This window comes from Euprymna scolopes, chromosome 5 (assembly GCF_053919585.1).
Source record: "Euprymna scolopes isolate OS-2025 chromosome 5, ASM5391958v1, whole genome shotgun sequence".
Lineage (NCBI taxonomy): Eukaryota > Metazoa > Mollusca > Cephalopoda > Sepiida > Sepiolidae > Euprymna > Euprymna scolopes.
This window is the reverse complement of record NC_136486.1, coordinates 17,454,572-17,477,115: the sequence shown is the minus strand read 5'-3', so window position 1 is coordinate 17,477,115 and position 22,544 is coordinate 17,454,572. Positions and strand designations below refer to the sequence as shown.

At 32.2% G+C, this 22,544-nt stretch overlaps 1 protein-coding gene and 1 long non-coding RNA gene across 2 annotated transcripts in view; both read right to left on the bottom strand.

The window, feature by feature from the left end:
- Window positions 1-340: 340 nt before the first annotated feature.
- On the bottom strand, window positions 341-8,746 carry LOC145276712 (uncharacterized). Its single transcript, XR_013867998.1, has 2 exons — window positions 8,270-8,746; window positions 341-6,681 (listed from the first exon to the last, which is right to left on the bottom strand). It is a non-coding gene; the product is annotated as an uncharacterized LOC145276712 (long non-coding RNA).
- Window positions 8,747-16,847: 8,101 nt separating this feature from the next.
- Window positions 16,848-22,544, bottom strand: part of LOC145276711 (ADAMTS-like protein 3) — a 583,334-nt gene continuing 577,637 nt past the window's right edge. Inside the window, exon 16 of the mRNA XM_080127906.1 lies at window positions 16,848-17,793. Coding sequence (XP_079984032.1) covers window positions 17,777-17,793 — 17 coding nt within the window. The 3' untranslated portion in view covers window positions 16,848-17,776. The remainder of the gene's footprint in view (window positions 17,794-22,544) is intronic.

The window sequence follows — 22,544 nt, the reverse complement described above, 5'->3', positions numbered from 1 at the left end:
TTCATAAAAAAAAATTCATACAAAATAATTCATATGAAATAATTTATAAAAAATAATTCATACAAAATAATTCATACAAAATAATTTGTACAAAATAATTTGTACAAAATAATTTGTACAAAATAATTTGTACAAAATAATTTATACAAAATAATTTATACAAAATAATTTGCACAAAATAATTTGTACAGAATAATTTGTACAAAATAATTTGTACAAAATAATTAATACAAAATAATTTGTATAAAATAATTCATACAAAATAATTCATACAAAATAATTCATACAAAATAATTTGTACAAAATAATTCATACAATATAATTTATACAAAAATCAAAATACACGTAAATTTCATTTTATTTAATTTATTTACATTTTTACATTCAGTTGTGTACTTTAAACTTACATTTATTAAAGATAAAAAAACAAAACAAAAAAAAAACAACACTTCCCGATACAAAGCTCACATTCTTTTTTGTTTTTACATAAAAAACAACTTAAAAAAAACAACATCTTATATTTTCAAAGAAAAAATATTTAAAAGGCATCTGGATTACAAAATAATATTTCTGGGGGAAAAAAAAATTCTCACTTAAAGTAATACATTTGGATAGAAGCTCTGAATTGGGACGTAGTTCTGATAGCAGATAGACATCAAATCTATATATAAAACTTAAATTCCATATTTTAATGGTCATTATAACGTAATTAAAAAGATTGGTAATACTAAGCAGTTTACTTAGAATTCCGCGTTCGTAAAAACAAACAAGATGGACTATTGTTTTATGTTTAAATATGGACAATATTTTATATAATATTTTATTATAAAATATTTTATAAAATGTTTTATTATATGTTTTGTATCTGTAGTTGCTCTTTGTATCGTTTACTGCTAAACTGGAAGTTGTAATTAGTAATTCGTCGTAAATATTTTAATATTTGAAGCCAAAATTATGGCGTCTTAGTATATATAAATCCACGACACAAGTCAATATTTTTTCATATGGTAAACACTTTAAAATTTCTGTCCGAGACAAGATAAAAAGAATGGTTACAACTTTGAAAGATTTCAATAATTGTCGATTATGGCTTATATATTTACCAACATGTAGCGAACCAGGATGATGTCGAGGTGTTATGTTTGGTTCCGGGTATGCACACCTCCACGAAGTGGTTGTAATATTTAAAAACTTTTCATTCTTCTTTCTGAGGATGAGTTTTACCTCGAACATTCAAATAACATAACACCAGGATACCATCCTGGTTCAATGCATTTTTTTACAAAGAAATCACCACTTATCAAGGCACAGATGCCACTCGAGGATAATGGTTAATGAGTATACAGTGGTCAAAAGGACAATATCATAGTAATCGTTAGAAGTGTAAATTTGGTAAATTGGATTACTTAAGAGGTACGGCTCATCAAGAATTTGTTTATATTAGACTTGAAGACGGCGATGTTGTAGTCAGCTGGAAAACAGGTAATCGGAAGGGAGTTCAACAAGTGTGCAGTTCTTAGAAAGAATCTTTGTTCATGGAATCTACGTTTAGGTTTAGGCACAGATAAAGAGTTGGGCAAATTATTGATAGTAAATGAGTTATAATTGAAAATTATTGAAATCTTTCAATAGTGTCATTATTTTATTTGCCTTGTCTCGTAGGCAACGATATTTAGCTTCAAAACCGCATTGTCACAGCATTCAAACACAACTCCCTTGTACACTACGAAAAATGCTTCAAGCAAACTACAGCACTCTCCTTACACCTTGAAAGTTATTTTGTTTGCATTATATTATCCTGTTGTTTTTTTTAGTTTAGTTTACAGCAATATCAATGCCGCAGTGTTACTTTGGGATGTAGTTTCTATAAAAAAAGAGAATAATTAAAAAATGTGAATCTGTTATTTTATGCTGGGACAAATCGGGTGTCCTTGCTGATAGTCGATTTAGAACATCGACTATTATTATTAAAAAAGAAAAATGTTAGACAATATTAATTATTATTGTTTTGTAACTGTTATGTAGAAAAAAGGTATGTAGAGAGAATCTTATTGTGAGAAGAAAAGTTTAGTTAAATATTTAGAAACAATCAAGGAAGGAATGCGGCCTTTGGAGTTTAGTGTTAAAATACTAAACAATAAATGTGGCCAGAAAACGTGACCGAAGATCACATGCTGGTCTTTGTGTTGTCGAGTGACGTAAACACAGATGAATAGTTACATATATATATACAGAGTTAGGAGTTAGAGGAGCAAATCTAGAGAGAGAGAGAGACAGAGAGAGACAGAGAGAGAGAGAGAGGGCTAGACAGACGAAGATAGTGTTGGAGACAAGGCCTATAATGGCCCTGTATGGGTGGGGTGAAGCAGAGTCTAAGACAAGCGTGCAATCTTCCAGCAAGAAAACATAGTGAAATAAAACATGTCTAAAAATATAACCAAAGACTTCTAGTCATTCCTTTGTAAGAAATGTTCATTTTAGCTTTCGGCAGATTCATTAACCAAGATCCAAATGAACAAAGGTATGATTTCTTTATTGGCAAGATACACAACCATCCAGAACTGTGCTCCGTCTCCTTTGTATCATCTGTATTGTAAATGTCCTGTAACCCATGCCACACACACATCCACAAAGATTTATGAAAGCTAGGTGACACGAAGAAACTTCATTATATACACAACTCATCATATACCCAACGCACTTTATATACAGCGCCTTACACACACACACACACACACACACACACACACACACACACACACACACACACACACACACACACACACACACACACACACACACATATAGACATTATACCCCGTCATATATAGACCTTATACTCCCTTATATATAGACCTTATACTCTCCCACAACGTAACAGATCTACAAGCTATAATTAGCGTTCCTAACGCTGTTGAAAACTTAGATTTTCAAAACCCCGCTAGATGACAAGAAATAAATCTTCATAAATTGTTATATTTGAACTTCTTATACAATATATAAACTATTACGAATGTACATAATAGCTTGTGTTTTCTACAATTTTTTTTTATTTTCATAGAATTATCTATGTATTAAAGTTAAATGATATGCAAAAATATACAAAGTGCGTAATTTATTAACGAGTTCTGCCCGAATAACTTAAGATTCCTAGAAATGAAAATATCTAGAAATAAAAACTTCTTAAAAGTAAAAATTCTTAAAATTAATTCTAGAAATAAAAAATTCTAGAAATTATTATTTCTCGAAATTAAAAATTCTAGGAAATAAAAAATTCTAAGCATTAAAATGTCTAGAAATTAAAAATTCTAGAAATTTTATTTCTAGAAATTAAAAAGTCTAGCAACTAAATTTTCCAGAAATTTAAAGTTTAACAAAAAATTTATAGATTTATGTTGGATCGTTTATAGAGTCGTGGCATCCAATTATATTTTAAAACAATTAAATTTTTATTGAAATGTAATATTATTACTGTTCTGCAAATACCATGAATGAAAAACAGCCGAGGAAATAGTCTCATATCATGACTAGATAGGAAATTAATGCGGAAACTAGATTAAGTGAAATCCGGAATTTTGGTTGTGTGGTTGCTTAACAAAATTGCAAGGAAAAAAATACGCTAACTACTAGATCCAAATTTCACTAGCTAGATTCAAAATAAAATCTCCAAATCTATCATGAACACTACTAAAGTGCCAATATTGCCCCCATGAAACATACATCTTGTGTGCTCTCTTATTTAAATTAGTCATGCTAATAAGAGCATAGCAAAGTGGGAGTTTTAAGATACAAATTTTGAAATTCATTTTTGTTAAAACACTGAAATGTATTATTTGGCTTCAACATTTTTTCATGAACAGCAGATTGGGAGAATTTACTTGCTTCATCGTCAATTAATAAATGATTCAAGCAATAGAAGGCAAAGCTGGTGTCCAAATTCAAGAGCGTTTATGTACAGGAGAGGGACATATATGTATGCGTTTAACGTTTCTTTCTTGATCTCATATTTATTTACTTAGGTCACCGCTTATCAAGGCCCAGATGCCATTTGAGGATAAAGGTTAATGAGTGTCAGGTAGACAGTGGGCTAACATGACGATGATCAGTAATGGTGGATCTTGGGTATAGTTTATTAAGAGGATGGATCAAAAATAACTTGCGTTATACTTGAAAATGACTATGTTATAGACAACTGGGAAGCAGTCCGACTGTAGTGTGTTCCACAGACAGACAGTTCTAGGAAAGAAACTTGGCTCATGAAACTTTCGTTTAGTTTTAGACACGGATAGAGAGAAAGAAAAATTATTGACAGTTGTTGTTGACATTTGTTAAGTAAGTCGAGTATTTGTTGCAAATGGTTTAAAGAGGATGACAAAGATTGACGCTCAGTCAAGCACCTATCACGAAAGTAATCAGAGAGCAGTGACAGACTCGATAGTCTCTTCTGTAAGAAAGATGAAGTAGAGAGACAAAAAAGGTCTGCGCCCATTAAATTTCGAAGACGATTTTATATCCTGTCAAGGCAGGAAAGAGTACTTTAGGGAGCTCCTCTCCAGATGTGGCAACAGTACTCCATCTTAGAACGTATTTGTCCATTGCACAAGTTGAGGATTGTATTGGGAGTGAGATAATTCTGGAGCGGTAGAATGATCCAACATTTTTTCCAACGGCTTTGGCAACATATCTGATGCAAGTCTTTCATTTCAGGTCAGGAGTGAAGGTCAGTTCTAGAAGTTTGTTGAGGCAGGTTGCTTTCTCAAGACGAAAGCCGTTCATTTCAATTAGGGTCAAGTGGGGATCAGATCGCAGTTGGCGAAAAGATAAATATTTAGCTTCGGATGCATTAAAAGGTAATTAGCCATTTTTTACTCCATTGTATTACTCGCTAAACGTGAGAAAAGAGACAATCAGAAAGATGTTGGTCTTTGCAGTGTTGCCATATATGGTAGTGTTGTCTGTATAGATGTCGATGAATGATCTTAGAATATGATTTATGCGATTGTTGATGAAGATTAGGAAGACAATTGGGCCAACGATGGACCCTTGAAGCATGCCAACGTTATTACTGTGATCCTCGAATTTCTGTCCATAAACAACTAATTTAATAAACCTTGCAGAAAAAAAAGGATTTGAAGGTTGCGAAAACTTTATTTTATCTATTCTATAGCTAAAAATCTTGTGTTTGCCAAACCCTATCAAACGTCTTAGATACGTCAAGAACTATTCACTTAGAAACGAGGCCACCGTGAATATATTAACTTATCTTGTGTGATATTACCGCCATCACATCAGCTGTTGATATCTCAGAACGGAAACCATATTACTTGTCACTGAGTTGGTTGTTTTTTTACTTAGGTGGTTGAAAACTTCTCTATAACACACTCAAACAACTACTCATGGCGCACAGGACACTGATTCATCATTCATGCAGAGGACTGATTCCCCGTGTTTTTAAATACTGGATAGACTGTTAAGGGTTCCCAAGATGTTGGGAAACATCTCCCCCTATGAAAACGTTTAAAGAGCTATATAAGTATAGAAGCTAGTTCTGTTTTTGACCACTATGATTGGAATGTTATCAAGGCTATTTGCTATGTTGGAATCAATATTCTTGATAAGTCTGGCAACATATCTGACAGCTTTATGAATGTCGTTCAGAGTATTTTATACCCGGGAAAAAAATCTCAATGAGTAGCCGAGCCTGATTACACATAGATCGTAGTGTTTTCTGCACAAATGTCTTATTATTGTGCGTTAATAAAAAAATGGATTTTAATTTTAGATATTTGAATATCGAAAATCATTCTTGGGTATTTTTTTTCTATCAATATTAGAAAAGTGAGGATACCAAGTTATTTATACGATAAAAAATGTCTTCGATTCATCAATGTTACCATTATTAGAGTAAATCTAAAGAAAAAGGTAAACATTTAAAATGCATTTAAAACAGAAGTGCTTATTTACATAACACTTTACGGTACTCCAGGTGAACAGGTGAAAAAATAGCTAAATTAAATAATACGCTAAATAAAAAATAGCTAAATAAAAATACGCTAAAAAACATAGGCAAATAAAATAATACGCTAAACAAAAACTAGGTAAATAAAAATATGCTAAGTATAAAACAAAGGCAAATAAAAAATACGCTAAATAAAAAATAAGTAAATAAAAAGTACACTAATTAAAAACTAGGAAAATAAAACATGCGCTAAATAAAAAAAATAAGCAAATGAAATAATATGCTAACCAAAAAAATAGGTAAATAAAAATACGCTATATAAAAAATAGGTAAATAAAAAATACGCTAAATAAAAATAGGAAAATAAAAAATACGCTAAATAAAGAATAGCTAAATAAAAAAAAATCGGTAAAAACATACGGCAAATGAAAAAAATCGCTAAATAAAAAATATGCCAAATAAGATTATTTTATGAAATACTGACTTGTTATGGTGAAAAAAAAAAAAGGTAACGAAATTTTACAGAACGATTCAGTTGTTTTCTTTTAAATTATTTAAGAAATTTAATGCTTCAAATGACGCCATTTTGTTAGTTAATTTATATATAAATATCAAGAAGCACGACACCTAGCGACGAAAAAGCAAACCAATGATGATTGTTAACCCTTATTTAAAAATGGAGTCTCTCATGCAAATTAAAAAAAATGAATTTCTTAAATAGCCTGAACTAGCGCCCATACTTACAAAACTGTTTAAACGTTGTCTTAAGGAGAATAGTTTCCCATCTCCCTGGAAAATCTCATCAGTATGCCCTGTATTTAAGAATTCAGGTGATCGCTCATCCCCCTCTCAGTACAGGCCAATAAGTCTCCTGTGCGTCATGAGTAAGTTGCTAGAATCTGTATTAAATACAGAAGTAATCAAACATCTCAACAAAAATAACCTTCTTAGTGACACTCAATATGGTTTCCGTTCTGCTAGATCTACAGCAGATGTCCTTACAGTTATATCGCATAGGATTAGCAAATCTCTCGACGGTGGCAATCTTTCTAGGGCAATTGCTCTTGACATATCTAAAGCCTTTGATAGGGTATGGCATAAAGGTTTACTTCATAAGATCGCTAGCTATGGTATAGCTGGAAAAGTCTTCTCAATTATTAAATCATTTCTTTCTGATAGATTCATAAGAGTAGTAGTTGAGGGGCAAAAATCAGAAGCTCACAATATTAATGCCGGTGTCCCTCAGGGATCCATCCTGGGCCCAACTCTTTTCCTGATCTACATTAATGATCTTCCAAATCATATCCTTACATCATTTGTAGACATTTATGCTGACGACACTACCATTTATGGTACCACATCTAAGACAGTAAACGAGCAAGTTCTCTCCAATTCTCTCTCCTCTGATCTTGAGCACGTAGTACAATGGGGAAAGGAGTGGCTGGTTACTTTTAATGCATCTAAAACCAAGCTTCTCTCTTTACATCATCAACATTCTAATCCACATTTGTCATCAATTGAAATGAATGGCTCTCGTCTTCAGGAGGCCTCAAGTTTTGACAAGCTTCTGGGCTTGACCATTACTCCTGATCTTAAATGGAACACGTATATCAAATCTGTTGCCAAGGCCGCTGGAAAAATGGTGGGATCTTTCTATCGATCCAGTAGATATCTCACTGCTGATGCTATTCTCTATCTATATAAGAGCCAGGTACGTCCAAGGATGGAATACTGTTGCCACATCTGGGCAGGAGCTGCTAGAAAGAACTTGTCCTGCCTTGATAGAGTTCAAAATAGACTTCGTAGCCTCGTAGGAGATGTCCTTTTCTCCTCCTTGCAACCTCTATCTCACAGAAGAGATGTTGCGAGTTTGTCTCTGATGTATCGTTATTTTCATGGAAAGTGTTCAACTGAGCTTCAATCTATGGTCCCCCCTCGCCAAACTTTCACAAGAAACACTCGTCTAGCTGTAAACACTATCAATAATTTCCCCCACTCTTTATCTGTGCCTAAACCTAAACGTAGATTCCATGAACAAAGCTTCTTTCTTAGAACTGCACGCCTGTGGAATTGTCTTCCGTTTTCCTGCTTTCCGGCTGACTACAATATGGTTTTGTTCAAGTCTAAAGTAAATAAGTTCTTGATGAGCCGTTCCATATAAGTTATTAAATTTACCAAATTTTCATTACTAATGATTACTTTATTGACCAACTTCTACTGTACACTCTTTAACCCTTATCCTTGAGTGGCCTCTGGGCCTTGATAATGTGGTGATGCCTTTGTAAAAAAAAAAAAAAAAAAAAAAAAAACTGAATTGTTTCTGAATTATTGAGATGAAGATTCATAATTCGTATTTCGAGTTATTTGGACTACTGTTCCCATCTTGAGTTTATTTTTGCAACATTTCAGTCGATGTCATCTCTGACCTTCTTGTACCCCAAATCGGTAGACTTTGGAATTCCCTGCACGTTTCCTGCTTGCCTAACTGTACTAACATGTAGACGTTTAAATGTAATGTAAATCAACATCTCGCACATTTCCTTTCATACTTTCGTGTGGTCCCAAATAGTAACCCCTTAAGTCCAAATAGTAACATGCAGTGTTTGGCGCGAACAAGAGTAAAAAAAAAAATAATTACTTCTTATGGTGATAAAAAAAAAGAAGTTAGCAAATTTTACGGAAACAATAATTTGTCTTCTTCGAACTACCGTTCTTATATTAATACTATTTTCACAACATTTCGGTCGGTGTAAATTCCGACCTTCTCCAGATGTATCTTGTATATAATTTTTTATATAATTTCTTTTACATTTCCATAGATTATTATGAAACTTGATAGCATGACAGGTAAGACATTGTTTTTTTTAATATATATATATATATATATATATATATATATATATATATATATATATATATATATATATATATATATATATCCAAGTCTTAAATCAAGAGTGTCCTCTATCTCTCAAACGTTGAATTAGTAAAGCACTGAAAACACTTTTTTCTAACCAATTAATCACTTAATTATGTAACAAGTTTTATTCTTTTCTGAATTTTTGCTAGAATCCAGGAAAAAAATCATCGTTTTTTTTTTTAGTATTGAGCTAGTTATACTGGAGCGATTTTATTTGGGCTTTGGCTTCTATGTTACTTTGAATATTTGGCCAGGGTTTACCTGTAATGATAAGTGTTGTTATGCCAGATATTGTCATTGTAGATACAAACGTCACTTCCGATTTTAAGCGTAAATTCGAAAAATTGGTAACTAAACTGACTTTGCTGAGTCGATAATAGGGAATTTTAATTACCTATTAAGCATCGTACTTAAATGTTTTCAATCTCTTTTATACAGAGGTTTGTCGCGAAAACATAACATTGGGATATTTCACTCTACAAGTAATCCATCCATCTATCCATCCAGCGCGGCCTTAGCCGAGATTGAACTCACTACACGTGTTTGTAGTGTACTTCAAATCTTGTCGGTAGCTGAATATTTGATGCTTCGCAAGGGCTATCAAGGGCGTTTTTTTATCGTGACGCCACCACTAGATGGCGTGCCTACCACAGCTTAAGAGAATCCTATCTATCCTCGAGAGAAGGATAGACCACGTCAGTTTCTCAACCTGGTATACAAAATCTAAATAAACTTATTACAACAACAACAACAACAACAACAACAACAACACACATTAAAGAAGTGAAGCTATCGATACCTATTAATTTTTTGAATTCGTTTATTATTTATCATTTATCATTTATGAATTAAGAAAAGCCAAACATGCCCGAAACATGTGTTATGAACATTTAAACACCAAACCTTTTTAAAATTTAAAAACTATTAAATAATAAACAAAAGTTTAAATATAAACTTTTCTCTCGTTCAAACCATACTTTCCTACTATACTTACATATAATATATAATATACTTCATATATATATATATATATATATATATATATATATATATATATATATATATATATATATAACTACTTAATTTACTCACATAAATTAATATACGAAAGTATAGATTTATGCGTAAGCTTTAAGTATTTACTTCAAAAGTGCTCAATACGTAGGTAGAGCAAACAACCACAGAATTCGCGCATAAGCCTGAAGAATCCTAAAGTGGATGAAACGCGGAATATTCAGTGTAGCTTAATCGCCATATACATTTTATAACTTACTATATATATATATATAATATAAAGCTGAACGTCTGTGTGTGTGTCTGGTTACGAATAGGCTCCTATATGGTTGACTATTATAGAAAACTGATCACATATAATGATAGAAGATGTATCGAGACACAGGAATGGGTATGTTTGATCTGACATAATGATGATACATTAAAATTGTGGGGTCTGCGTACGCGCCTGGTCCACAAAGTATGGAAATAAAAAATTAAAAAATTAAAGAAAAACGTTTACAAGTGTCTTTTATATAGATGTACATAATAATACTTTGATAAGTATGTTTAAACTTAAATAGGGATGGTATAATAAAATTGTGGGGGTCTGCATTCGCGCCTGGCCTCCATAGAATGGAAATAGGCACAAACTTTAATAAAGGCTTTTCATATCTATCTGCGTAAGTATACTTTGATAATTATGTTTCAGTTTGAAGAAATATGGTATAATAAAATTATGGGGTGTTCGTTCGCGCCCGACCTCCATAGAATGGAAATATGTCACAAAGTTTAATAAGGTTTTTGAATATAGATCCACAGAATATTGTGATAAGTGTTTCAGTGTGAACAGGTATGGTATAATAAATTATGGGGTTTATGTATTTTATTTTTATTTTCATCATATTTTGCTTTGGTTTTGATACCCCCAAATTCGAAGCTATCTCTTTACAACCCTTCCTTTTCATAATCCATCATACTTTAATAAATCAGAGTCCATTTTCTGTAGGCTGTTTTTGTCTTTGAATCCAGTCAACGACGGGTACTTTTGCTTTATATATATATATATATATATATATATATATATATATATATATATATATATATATATATATATATATATATGCTGGATGTTTGCCTGGTTATAATATATATTTTAATTTATGCATATTTCGTATTTATTAATCATAATTAATCATTATAGAGCAGTTTCAATTAATTTTAATTAAAACAAAGTAACAATTTTCATACAGAAATTTAAAGAAATGTCTTAGAATAAAATATAATCGTTTCGATTAAGACAAAACGTTCTACTTTCGAATTGAATTTCCAAAAATAATTGATTAGTAGGTTTTGGTACTCATGCAAAACAGGAAGAGGTTAGGACAGTTTACGTAAAACGCCGGAAAGTGATGAACAAAAATATCGTGATTTTATTCACGCGAATGCCGATTTGTTCAATGAAAAAATATTATTTCTGTTATGACGAATATAATTCAATGAAAAATTGAAAAAAAAAATTATTTTGTTGTTGTTACGAAGAAGCTGCAATGAATTATTATTATGCAAATTTTTACGATACTTTAAGAAAATTCAAATTAAAATAAAAAATCTCCCATGAAAAATAAATATTTCTTTAAATGACATTAACTGCTGCAATTTCATTGAGTCGGCACCATTTTTTGGCACCTTTCGGCGTTTTACGTAAACTGCACGAAAAATTCCAAAAATAGCACGATGTGTATTTTATATGATTAACCAAACTTTGGTTCTTACGCAATCCGCGAAATAAATTAATCGTAAAAATAGTAAATGAAAAGCGAGGCTTTGTTTTCTTAGCCCTGATTAATTTATACATTCTTTCTTTTTACACACCCTGACCGAAACTTACACGTAATCTTATGCAATATTATTAAAACAAAGTTCAAAATGAGTAATATCTGTGCGTATTATCCTTCGTACACATAAATATGATACTTATATAAAATAAGGGCCATGCTATTGTCGGTCTCGCCTGTATGGTTTACGGAAAACGTCGGAAGTGCCGAATGAAATTTCTGTGATTTTGTTTTCGCACAAATGAGCGAAAAATATATTATTTCTGTCAGTACTAAGATAATTCAATGAAAAATTAATTAAAATATTTTATCGACAAAAAATATATTATTTCTGTTGTTACGAAGATAATTTAATAATAAAATTTACTGAAAAAAAACATTGTTTTTTTTTTAGTTAGAAAGAAAATACAAGAAATCGCCTATTGGACAATTTTTATGAAATTTTAAGAAAATAAAAATTCAATTAAAATTGGCTAATCGTTTTCGTTGACCACTGCAATTTCATTGGCTCAACGTTTCGGCACTTTTCGGTGTTTCCCGTAAACCGCCTTTACGATTCCGACGATAGCACAGATTTTATACTGCACAAATACTAGTATTGGGACGATGAATCGGAATCGAAATCAGCAATGGAAAAAAATCGGAACTTGTGGCATCGAAATCGTTATCGGACTCAGAAAATTTTCTGTCTATTTTTGGATACCAAAAACGTTTATTTTCTTTTTCTGTTTTCAAAACTTAAATTTTCCATTGTGCACTAATGATAAAATTATATTAAACTACCGGCAAAACTAAAAATCTAAAGATTATCCCGAAATGTATTTTTTCTTTCACATATATTACATTTTTTTTCGGTAATCTGAAAACGAAAAACAACTCTATAGATAAATATTTAGAGATTTTACAAGAATTGAAATAGGAATCGGTAATTGTATCGGAATCGGAAATTTAGAAAATCGATAATCGTATAAAAATCGGAAAAATATATTGGAATCGTTTCCTCACTAATGAGCACCATAAATGTTTATATAAAAATATTTTCTTCCTTCAATTAATCAAAAAGTGATTTTTATCCATTTGCTTAACAGTGTGATGCAAAATCCGTTCTTTTCACTTGTTTATGGAAGTGTTAAAAATTTACGGTTCATATTTTAGAAGTCAGCTTATTACTTCAACAGTTTTGTGGTTAATATAAACTTTAGATAAATCTAAAATCCCACTCGGCACTATTTCAAAACTACGTATTATCACATGAAACCATTATATTTCATGTTTTTGTATAATTAATTCAATAAAACATTTACCATGACTCTTTATCTACGCTAATTTAAAGCTAATTTTAAAATGTCTCTTTTTCCTACTAGCTTATTGTCTAAGTAAGGATACTTATAAGGTAGCATTAAACTATTTTTTTAGAATAAATACATTTACGGAAAATTAAATTACTAATTTTGGTAGAATAAAATATTTGTAGAAAAATCATTCAAAACCAGAATGCATCACTCAGCGTAAAAGGGTCATTTTTAAAAATATATTTCTAACTTACCTATGAAGTATGTAAACCAAAGATCAGTTTTGAAATTAGCCTCGAATTAGTCACCCCAATATGAAATATATGACTTATTTGAATTGTTTGTTTGTTTTTGTTTTACGGCATATAAATACTTTTCAGGTTATTTAATGCCGAATCCAGTGATTTTGAAGAACAATTTTTTAATAGGGTATATATATATATATATATATATATATATATATATATATATATATATATATATATATATATATATATTCTATTTAACCCATACTTGGGACCCTAACAGGCACTACAACTCCGGGTCAGAGTTGACCTGGGAACAATGACAATTAAAGGGTGGCTCCACACTCTCTACAGCCCACAAGCTGGGGCCTCATCATCGGATCTAGTTTAAGGTCATATCCAGGACCGACTTATTTGAAGTATAGCTTGATTTAACTTAATTAGACACGATTCCAAAGAGATTCGCTAACCTAATAGGCCCCACACTGTCAACTAGGTTTCAACCTCTGTTGCACCCCTCTTACGTATCTGCTTCAATATATCCACATGTCATTTTTTTAGTTTTCTTGTTTCAGCTCAATGTTTTGGTTTCATATTTTTAGCCGAGAAAAGGCATACGATAAGACATTGAATATGATTACAAGTATTTTAATGGTAGCCCTTGTATCCCCTCAACGTAAAGACTCCCGATAAACCCCTAGCAGCAAAATCCCACCCCTACACACTAGAAATCTCCAGATATGAGAAAGCATTCTTCTCTAATAGTTTCTTCCTTAGGACTGATAGACTTTAGAATTCTCTTCCGGGTTCCTGCTTCCCTGACTGGACTGACATGCAGAAGTTCAAGTGTAATATAATCATACATCTTGCTACTCAATTCCCTACATAGTACCTCTGCAAGTTATGTTCCAGATAGTAGCCACCTACACCAAACTGGCACTGTGCCTTGTTTGGGGTAAAACTGCAATGAAAATATCAATCAGTATTTGCAACATTAAATTTCTCACCCTGTCACAAAATATCTCCAATCAGCTCATAAATCATTGTTGACAAGGAAGCCATTTTGAAATTGTTTTGTGTTAGTAAAAAGAAAGCGCCAAGACATTTTTTCATTAAATGAAACGTATTTCTATCGAAAAATATATTAACTATGTTTTTATAGAAAACAAGGATACAAAGAATGTTACACGCATTTAAATAGAGTAAAAGAAGATATCAGTGTCTTTTGTAGCTGCAGCTATAGTTATCGCCCTTGATGTGGTTTACTTAGTACTAAAGGTAGCTCGTGTGATTTAGTTGTCCCTGCACTTTTTGAATCCAATATATTAGCATAAAGAGAAACAATGGTCTTTTTATCTTTCAAACTGATCACCCTCATTAACGAAGATGCAGATGTTTGATTGTAATGAAAAGTAATTTTTCACAGGGAATGTTCATTACAAGAACATATAGAACATATATCGTACATACGTTAGTATTCAACTACAAATACAAGGATTTCGAATGACTTAGAATATGAAGACAAAGAATAAAGAATAACTCATCACATTTTCCTCCTCGTAAATTTGTTGATTAGACGGAGTAAATATGGCGTTTTACGTACATAAAAGTTATCTATAGACATGTGTTTCTTGCTAACTAGCAATCATCGATCATAACTTGACTTTAGCGAGGATTGAACACACAACTACACTATATGTAGTCTGGCGTTATATTGATGACTGCGAGTTAGCAAAAAATGTGTTGATAGGTAAGGTTTAGATATGTAAAAACATCATAAAAAATATATATAAATAAAAAATGCGTTTAGTCTAAGAGGCAACGTAATGCAGGCATTTGTGTGTGAAGGAGGAAACCCTCACCACTTAGAAAGTGATATTGAACACAAAAGCAGCGTTCTCGCCAATAAAACAACAAACTCATACATTTAGATAGATAGATAGATAGATAGATGGATAGATAAATAGAAGAAGAGATAAAACCTTGTCTTCATGTCAATATCTGGTAGTTAAAACAAAGCTGGAACGGCTTACAAGTATTATGTGAATTAATACTATGAAAGCGCCCTCTGTGAGCAGACCTTATGTGCAGTGAGGATTAGAACTGTTGCTATTCATGTTATCAGCTACAACTTTTGCACTTAAATATTAAGGGATATTAGAAATGATTATTATTATAGCCTTATGGATTTATGAGTCCGTATCTGCTTCAATATATCCACATGCCATTTTTTATAGTACATTTATTGTTTCAGCTCGATGTTTTAGTTTCATGTTTTTGGTGGGAGAAAGACATACGATAAGACATTGAACATGGTTAAAGAACGCAAATGTTATAACTTTTTTTTTAATTAAGGACAAAAGAGACATGAGCATTAATAGATATAAACCAATAACAGTATGAGTAATAAAATGAAAAGGTGTAGTGTAAAGAGGGAAGGAGAAAACAAAGAAAAAAAGAGGGAAAAGATGGATAAAGAGAAAAGATTGGGGAGTAAAAAAGATGAAGATAGAAAAGATGAAGATAGGAAAGATGAAGATAGGAAGGATGAAGAGAGAATAAATGAAGAGGGAATAACAGATTGAAAAAAGAAAAAAAAATTGAGAGAGAAAGATGAAGGAAGAAAACTATAACGAAAAAATAGATGAAGAGAGAAAAGATGGGGAGAGAAATGATGTAGGGAAAAGAGATGAAGAGAGGATGATGAATACTATAAAATATGAAGAAACAAAAGATGGAGAGAAAAAAGATCGGGGAAAGAAAAGACGGAGAAAGTAAAAAAAAAAAAAAAAAATCCCGAAAAAAGAAATCTGATGTTTAAAAATGCGGCCATTTACTTTAAGTAGAAACATATTTTTCTTTTCTTTGTTTTTGTAAGTGGTTTCCAGTTTCTTTTGCTTTGCCTCAGTCCGTGTACTTACGCATATAGCTAATATTAGTGCCTGTAGTTGTATATGTTTGTGCTTAATTGTACTTTATTGTGTATCATGCACACGCAATAATACACACACAAATACCTGCTCATATACAAAGTTGCTTCGTATTCAAATATATACACGGTCTTTTTATAACACAAACACATACACATACTAATACTCAACACACAAAAACTGAACACACACACATATACACGCGTGAACGGGCATACTTTGCCATTTTGTTGATATACTCTGTCGTACGTAAGCACGACAGAGTATGCCCGTCTACACGTGTATATATATATATATATATATATATATATATATATATATATGTGTGTGTGTGTGTGTGTGTGTGTGTGTGTGTTGCGTGTGTGTGTTAGCATGCGTATGTGTTTGTGTTAAAAAAGAGCCTGTGTATGTATTTGTATGCGAAGCAAGTGTGTATATGAGCAGGTGTTTGTGTGTGTATTATGCGTGTACATGAATGTTCCTGTTTAGTTGTCTGTACACAACAATGTGTGTGCGAAAGAAGGAGAGATATAAGATGATATAGGGGAGAAAGTCTATGTATATACTAGTGTTAGGACGATTAATCAGAATCGAAAACTCGAAACTTTTTTGGGTATCGGAATCGGACAAATGTCTATTTTCCGATGCCAAAAACGATTAATTTTATTGCTTTATTTCTTTATTTTTGTTTAAAACTTAATTTTTCTTCAGCTCGGCTTTTCCTCGGCTCGTATTAATAACGAGATGATAAATATTTATTGATTTTTAAACTACCAGTAAAACTAAAATCTATAAATTATACCAATAAATATATGATTTTGCCGATGATCCGACCTCCGCTTCCAACAAAAAACAAAACAAAAAACCAACTCTATATTTATAAATTTAAACGGAATCGGAATCGAAATAGGTAATTATATTGGAATCGGGAATTGTATCAGAATCGGGAAAATATTAGAATCGTCCCATCATTAGTATACGCATAAAACTTATAATTTACTGCGTGTGAGTGTATGTACCTATGTATCGCTGTGTGCGTGTATGCGTGGATATTCAGGCATTCATTGTATATACTTTCATTTACGTGTGTGTGCGCGTCACTATCGCTGTTTGTCTGCATGTTTGAGAAGTTGTACAATTGAATATGAAGGTCAGTTGAGGTGCCCTGAAGCACCGTCCTCTCCAACTGACCACCCTCTCTGCCAGTCATGTCTTTGGGTCATGGTGTGAAGTTCTCCGATCATAAGACAAGATCTGAAATATCACAAATTAAATTTGCAAAGATTGTTAATAGCTAATCTGATTACATTGTTTCTGTCTTTTTTTTCTTTATTAACGTTTTTTAAAACGCCTTTTCGATCCCCCCTTTCTTTCTCTTTTAATTTAAATTCTTTGCTTCTTTTTCTAAGTCTTTTTGACTTGTCAGTTCAAGAAAGCTTAGTACTTCAGCAAATAATGTACGCCACAGGACATTTTTAGAATCGAAATGTAGTTTTGGCACAAAAAAGAGTTCGGCCATTGGTTCAGCCATTTTGGATTTTACGATTTTTGTTGTTATAAAAAGAATCGATTATTTTTCTCTTCGAAGACTTGAAAATTTTATTGGTTTGTTCCACCTGAAATAGAAAAAAAGAAAGCATTTATTACTTATTGTGTATTTATAAATATGAATATTATAATAAAGTTGTATTTCTGTCAGTTTGTTTGCTCAATAATACAAACATACACAGCTATACAAATTAATTTTCATACTGGAAACGGACATTTACACACTTTCTTTCCAGCATGAGTTCTATCCATATAATTTATTCAAAGAAAATCTACATTCAAGAAGTAACTTTTTTGCATATTACATTTAGGAAATTGTATTTTAATAATTAGCTCCATGTTATTACTTTTTGTTGCGATAGAATTATTTAGAAATATTATCCAAAGTTGATTTATTTAATTTAATTTTTATTTAATTTATATTTAATATAATTTATTTTCAATAATTATTAGTCAACACCGGACCGGTTGCTTTAAAAACGGAAGTAAGTTTATTTACTTACGCCGTGAGAATTAGTTCCCGTTTAATTTTCTTCAAGAAATTCTAAGAAGTTAGAATATTTGTTGTATTTAAAATAGTATGTGACTAAACCCTCCGTCCGCCAATATGCTTCAACCTGACGTCGAATATATACAGCACACACACACACACACACACACACACACACACACACACACACACACACACACACACACACACACACACACACACACACACACATATATATATATATATATATATATATATAACCATCTTTGAATTATTCCACCGAACAATAAAAACCGCTTGTATAACTCCACTTTGCAAATCTGTTCTTATTATTTATCATTTTTATATATATATATATATATATATATATATATATATATATATATATATATATATATATATATATATATATATATATATATACGAAAGGAAGGTTGTCTATGGGTGTATGTGATCTTGTCATAATGGATTCCGAAACGGTTGGTCCGATTTTTATGAGATTTCACACAAATGTACTTTATGCATTTGGCAGTGCTCTTAGATAGGTTTTGAATTGGAATGTGGAGAGTCAATTTTGACCAAAGTTAACACCTTATACAGTCTAACATCGCAAGTGCACTTGGGAAGATTTATTACCACACAAGCCTAGAAGCCCAACATATAAAACAACAGTAGAATCTTTGATATAGCAGGAATGCGTTCGAAATGAATGTTTATTTTTAAGCACAATTGAACTATGATACTTTACTTGTGCATCTTAAACTTAAATTCAAGCTATTATCACCACACAAGCACAAAGGCATTACAGATCATAACGATGTTGTCGCACCGTCTATCGACACTTATTCATTCTTTTTATCGCGTGGCTTTAGGCCTTGATAAGTAGTAACTCCCTCCAGTATAAAAAAGCTTATTCGTATCTCCTGAAGAGAGAAGAAACTCTCACATGCATACCGTGTCAGTCACTCTTCATCGTTAAATACATATGAATGACTAATATATATCCCAAACAAACCAGATAAAAATACTGTTAAACATATAATATCAAAGATTTTGTTTAAAAAGCTTAAATATATTCAATTTTCTTAAAGTTACAAGACTTTACAAGAAAATTTGAAAGATACTAAAATCTAATTAATTACCTCCAAAATATCCCTACTTGTATATATATATATATATATATATTCTTTTTAAAGGAACTCATTTGACTCAAGACTAGTGCAAATAACCTTCAAGAGTCGTTCCAAAAGTAAAGTCTTCTATTTTCACCTGAACTCAAAAAGTTGAACAGCTACGAAACGGAAGTGGTACCATTAAACTGAACGACTTTTTGTGCTCCAGAATTTTTTCTCAATAGGCACCACCATTCTCAACGCACTTTTTCCACTAATAAACAGACGCATCCCTGCTTCTGACGCATGTCTATGAAAGGGGGTTATATTCAAGGAGTCTCATACCGTCAATATCTGCAACACAGATCTGACACTTTTAGGTCATTAATGCATAAGTTAAGTAATCATTACACTCAAATTTGCAATCTCTTCTGATCCATTAGGGCAGAATAAAAAATAGGAGCCATTACATTTGAAACGACTCTAGTACATATAAGAATCTACGATAAATACATTTTCATGGTATTAAATGACCTAACACACTCTATATGTCGTTAAAAATCAACCAGTCAACAATACGTCGTTAAAAACCAACTAGCCAACAATATGTCATTAAAAACCAACCCGCCAACAATATGTCATTAAAAACCAACCAGTCAACAATATGTCATTAAAAACCAACCCGCTAACAATATGTCATTAAAAACCAACCCGCCAACAATATGTCATTAAAAACCAACCAGTCAACAATATGTCATTAAAAACCAACCCGCCAACAATATGTCATTAAAAACCAACTCGCCAACAATATGTCATTAAAAACTAACTCGCCAACAATATGTCATTAAAAACCAACCAGTCAACAATATGTCATTAAAAACCAACTCGCCAACAATATGTCATTAAAAACTAACTCGCCAACAATATGTCATTAAAAACCAACCAGTCAACAATATGTCATTAAAAACCAACCCGCTAACAATATGTCATTAAAAACCAACCCGCCAACAATATGTCATTAAAAACCAACCAGTCAACAATATGTCATTAAAAACCAACCCGCCAACAATATGTCATTAAAAACCAACTCGCCAACAATATGTCATTAAAAACCAACTCGCCAACAATATGTTATTAAAAACTAACTAGTCAACAAAATGTCATTAAACACCAACCAGCCAACAATATGTCGTTAAAAACCAACCAGCCAACAATATGTCATTAAAAACCAACCAGCCAACAATATGTCGTTAAAAACCAACCAGCTAACAATATGTTGTTAAAAACCAACCAGTCAACAATATGTCGTTAAAAACCAACCAGCCAACAATATGTCGTTAAAAACCAACCAGCCAACAATATGTCGTTAAAAACCAACCAGCAAACAATATGTCGTTAAAAACCAACCAGCTAACAATATGTTGTTAAAAACCAACCAGCAAACAACATATTGTTAAAAACCAACCAGCCAACTAAGACAAATCCCAAGAGCGATAGGAGCTTTTTATTATGCCTGAGATTGACAGAATGTTCAACGAGCGAGATCGGAGATGCGCCACTGTACAAAGTATGCTCTTTACCGATCCAAGTTATGACAACATAACCATTGTTAGCACTCTCAAACTTCAAATCGGGACGGTTCAACGCTTGAGTGCACGGCTCAACAACGTTCCAACCCACGGTTATTGTCATTGGTGTAGTTTCAAGTGAGGGCCACATCATGCCACCTCACATCTTTGAAGTCGGCTTGAAAGTCAATACTAAAGTGTGTTAAAGAGTGTGAGGATACCCTGGTACAATCATGTGGCCGTTGGCAGACCCTAGAGGTGGCAGCAGAACACGGCGTCGGCCCACGTCCAAAAAGACCCAGGCTAGGCTTCAGAAGGAGTGCTACGACGTTGTACCCTTCTCTCACTGTCCCGTTCCATCCCCGACCTGAAACCGCTGGACTACTTCGTTTGGTCATACGCCGAGAACATCATCAACATGACCTTCCACAACACCGAAGCCAGTCTGATCCCCGCCACCTGCTGAGTATTCGCCGAGCTCCCGATGCTATTGGGTGGCTGCAAAAAACTCAATTTGTTCTAAAATTGTTGTTTAATGTTCATTTGTAGGTATCTAATTTTACAGTATTGTTGGTGCAGATGTTATGAAAGCGTTCTCAATCCAGACTAAGTACACTATTAATCGTAGGCTAACTCCTGTATCTTATCTCGTTCACCACGAACGATATGATACACTCACAGTGAAAGGAAAAGCAGCGATTAACACGTAATTTAGTGGAAGTGTGTAGTTGCAATAAACGCAACCCATAAAAATAAATTCAAGATGGGCGATAAAGGTTCACGTAGAGATGAAAGATTAAAGACCTCAAATGTTAACTACTTCTAAGACGTAAGAGAGTGATACACAGAAGAATGTATATTAAAAGATATAACTTATTTCTAGTGAAATTTTGCAGGAAATAAGAAGCAAACAACACAGGCTAATCATTATATATATATATATACATACATATATATATATATATATGTATGTATATATATATATGTATATATATATATATATATGTATATATATATATATATATATATATATATATATATATATTAGTGTTGGCACGATTAATCGGAATAAGAATCGAGAATCGGAAAAATCGAAACCTTTGGTATCAGAAAAATGTGTGCCTATTTTCCAAACAACACAGGCTAATCATTATATATATCTATAATATAAAGCTGAATGTGTGTGTGTGTGTGTGTGTGTGTGTGTGTGTGTCTGGTCACGAATAGGCTTCTATATGGTTGATTATTTTAAAAAACTGATTACATATAATGATAGAAGATGTATCGAGACACAGGAATGGGTATGTTTGATCTGGCAGAACGGTGGTTCATTAGAATTGTGGGGTCTGCATTCGCGCCTGGTCCACAAAGTATGGAAATAAAAAATTTAAAAATGAAAAAAAAAATGTTTACAAGTGTTTTTGATATAGATGTACATAAGAATACTTTGATAAGCATGTTTTAACTTAAATTGGGATGGTATAATAAAGTTGTGGGGGTCTGCGTTCGCGCCTGGCCTCCATAGAATGGAAATGGGCACAAACTTTAATAAAGACTTTTCATATCTATCTGCATAAGTATACTTTGATAATTATGTTTCAGTTTGAAGAAATATGGTATAATAAAATTATGGGGTGTTCGTTCGCGCC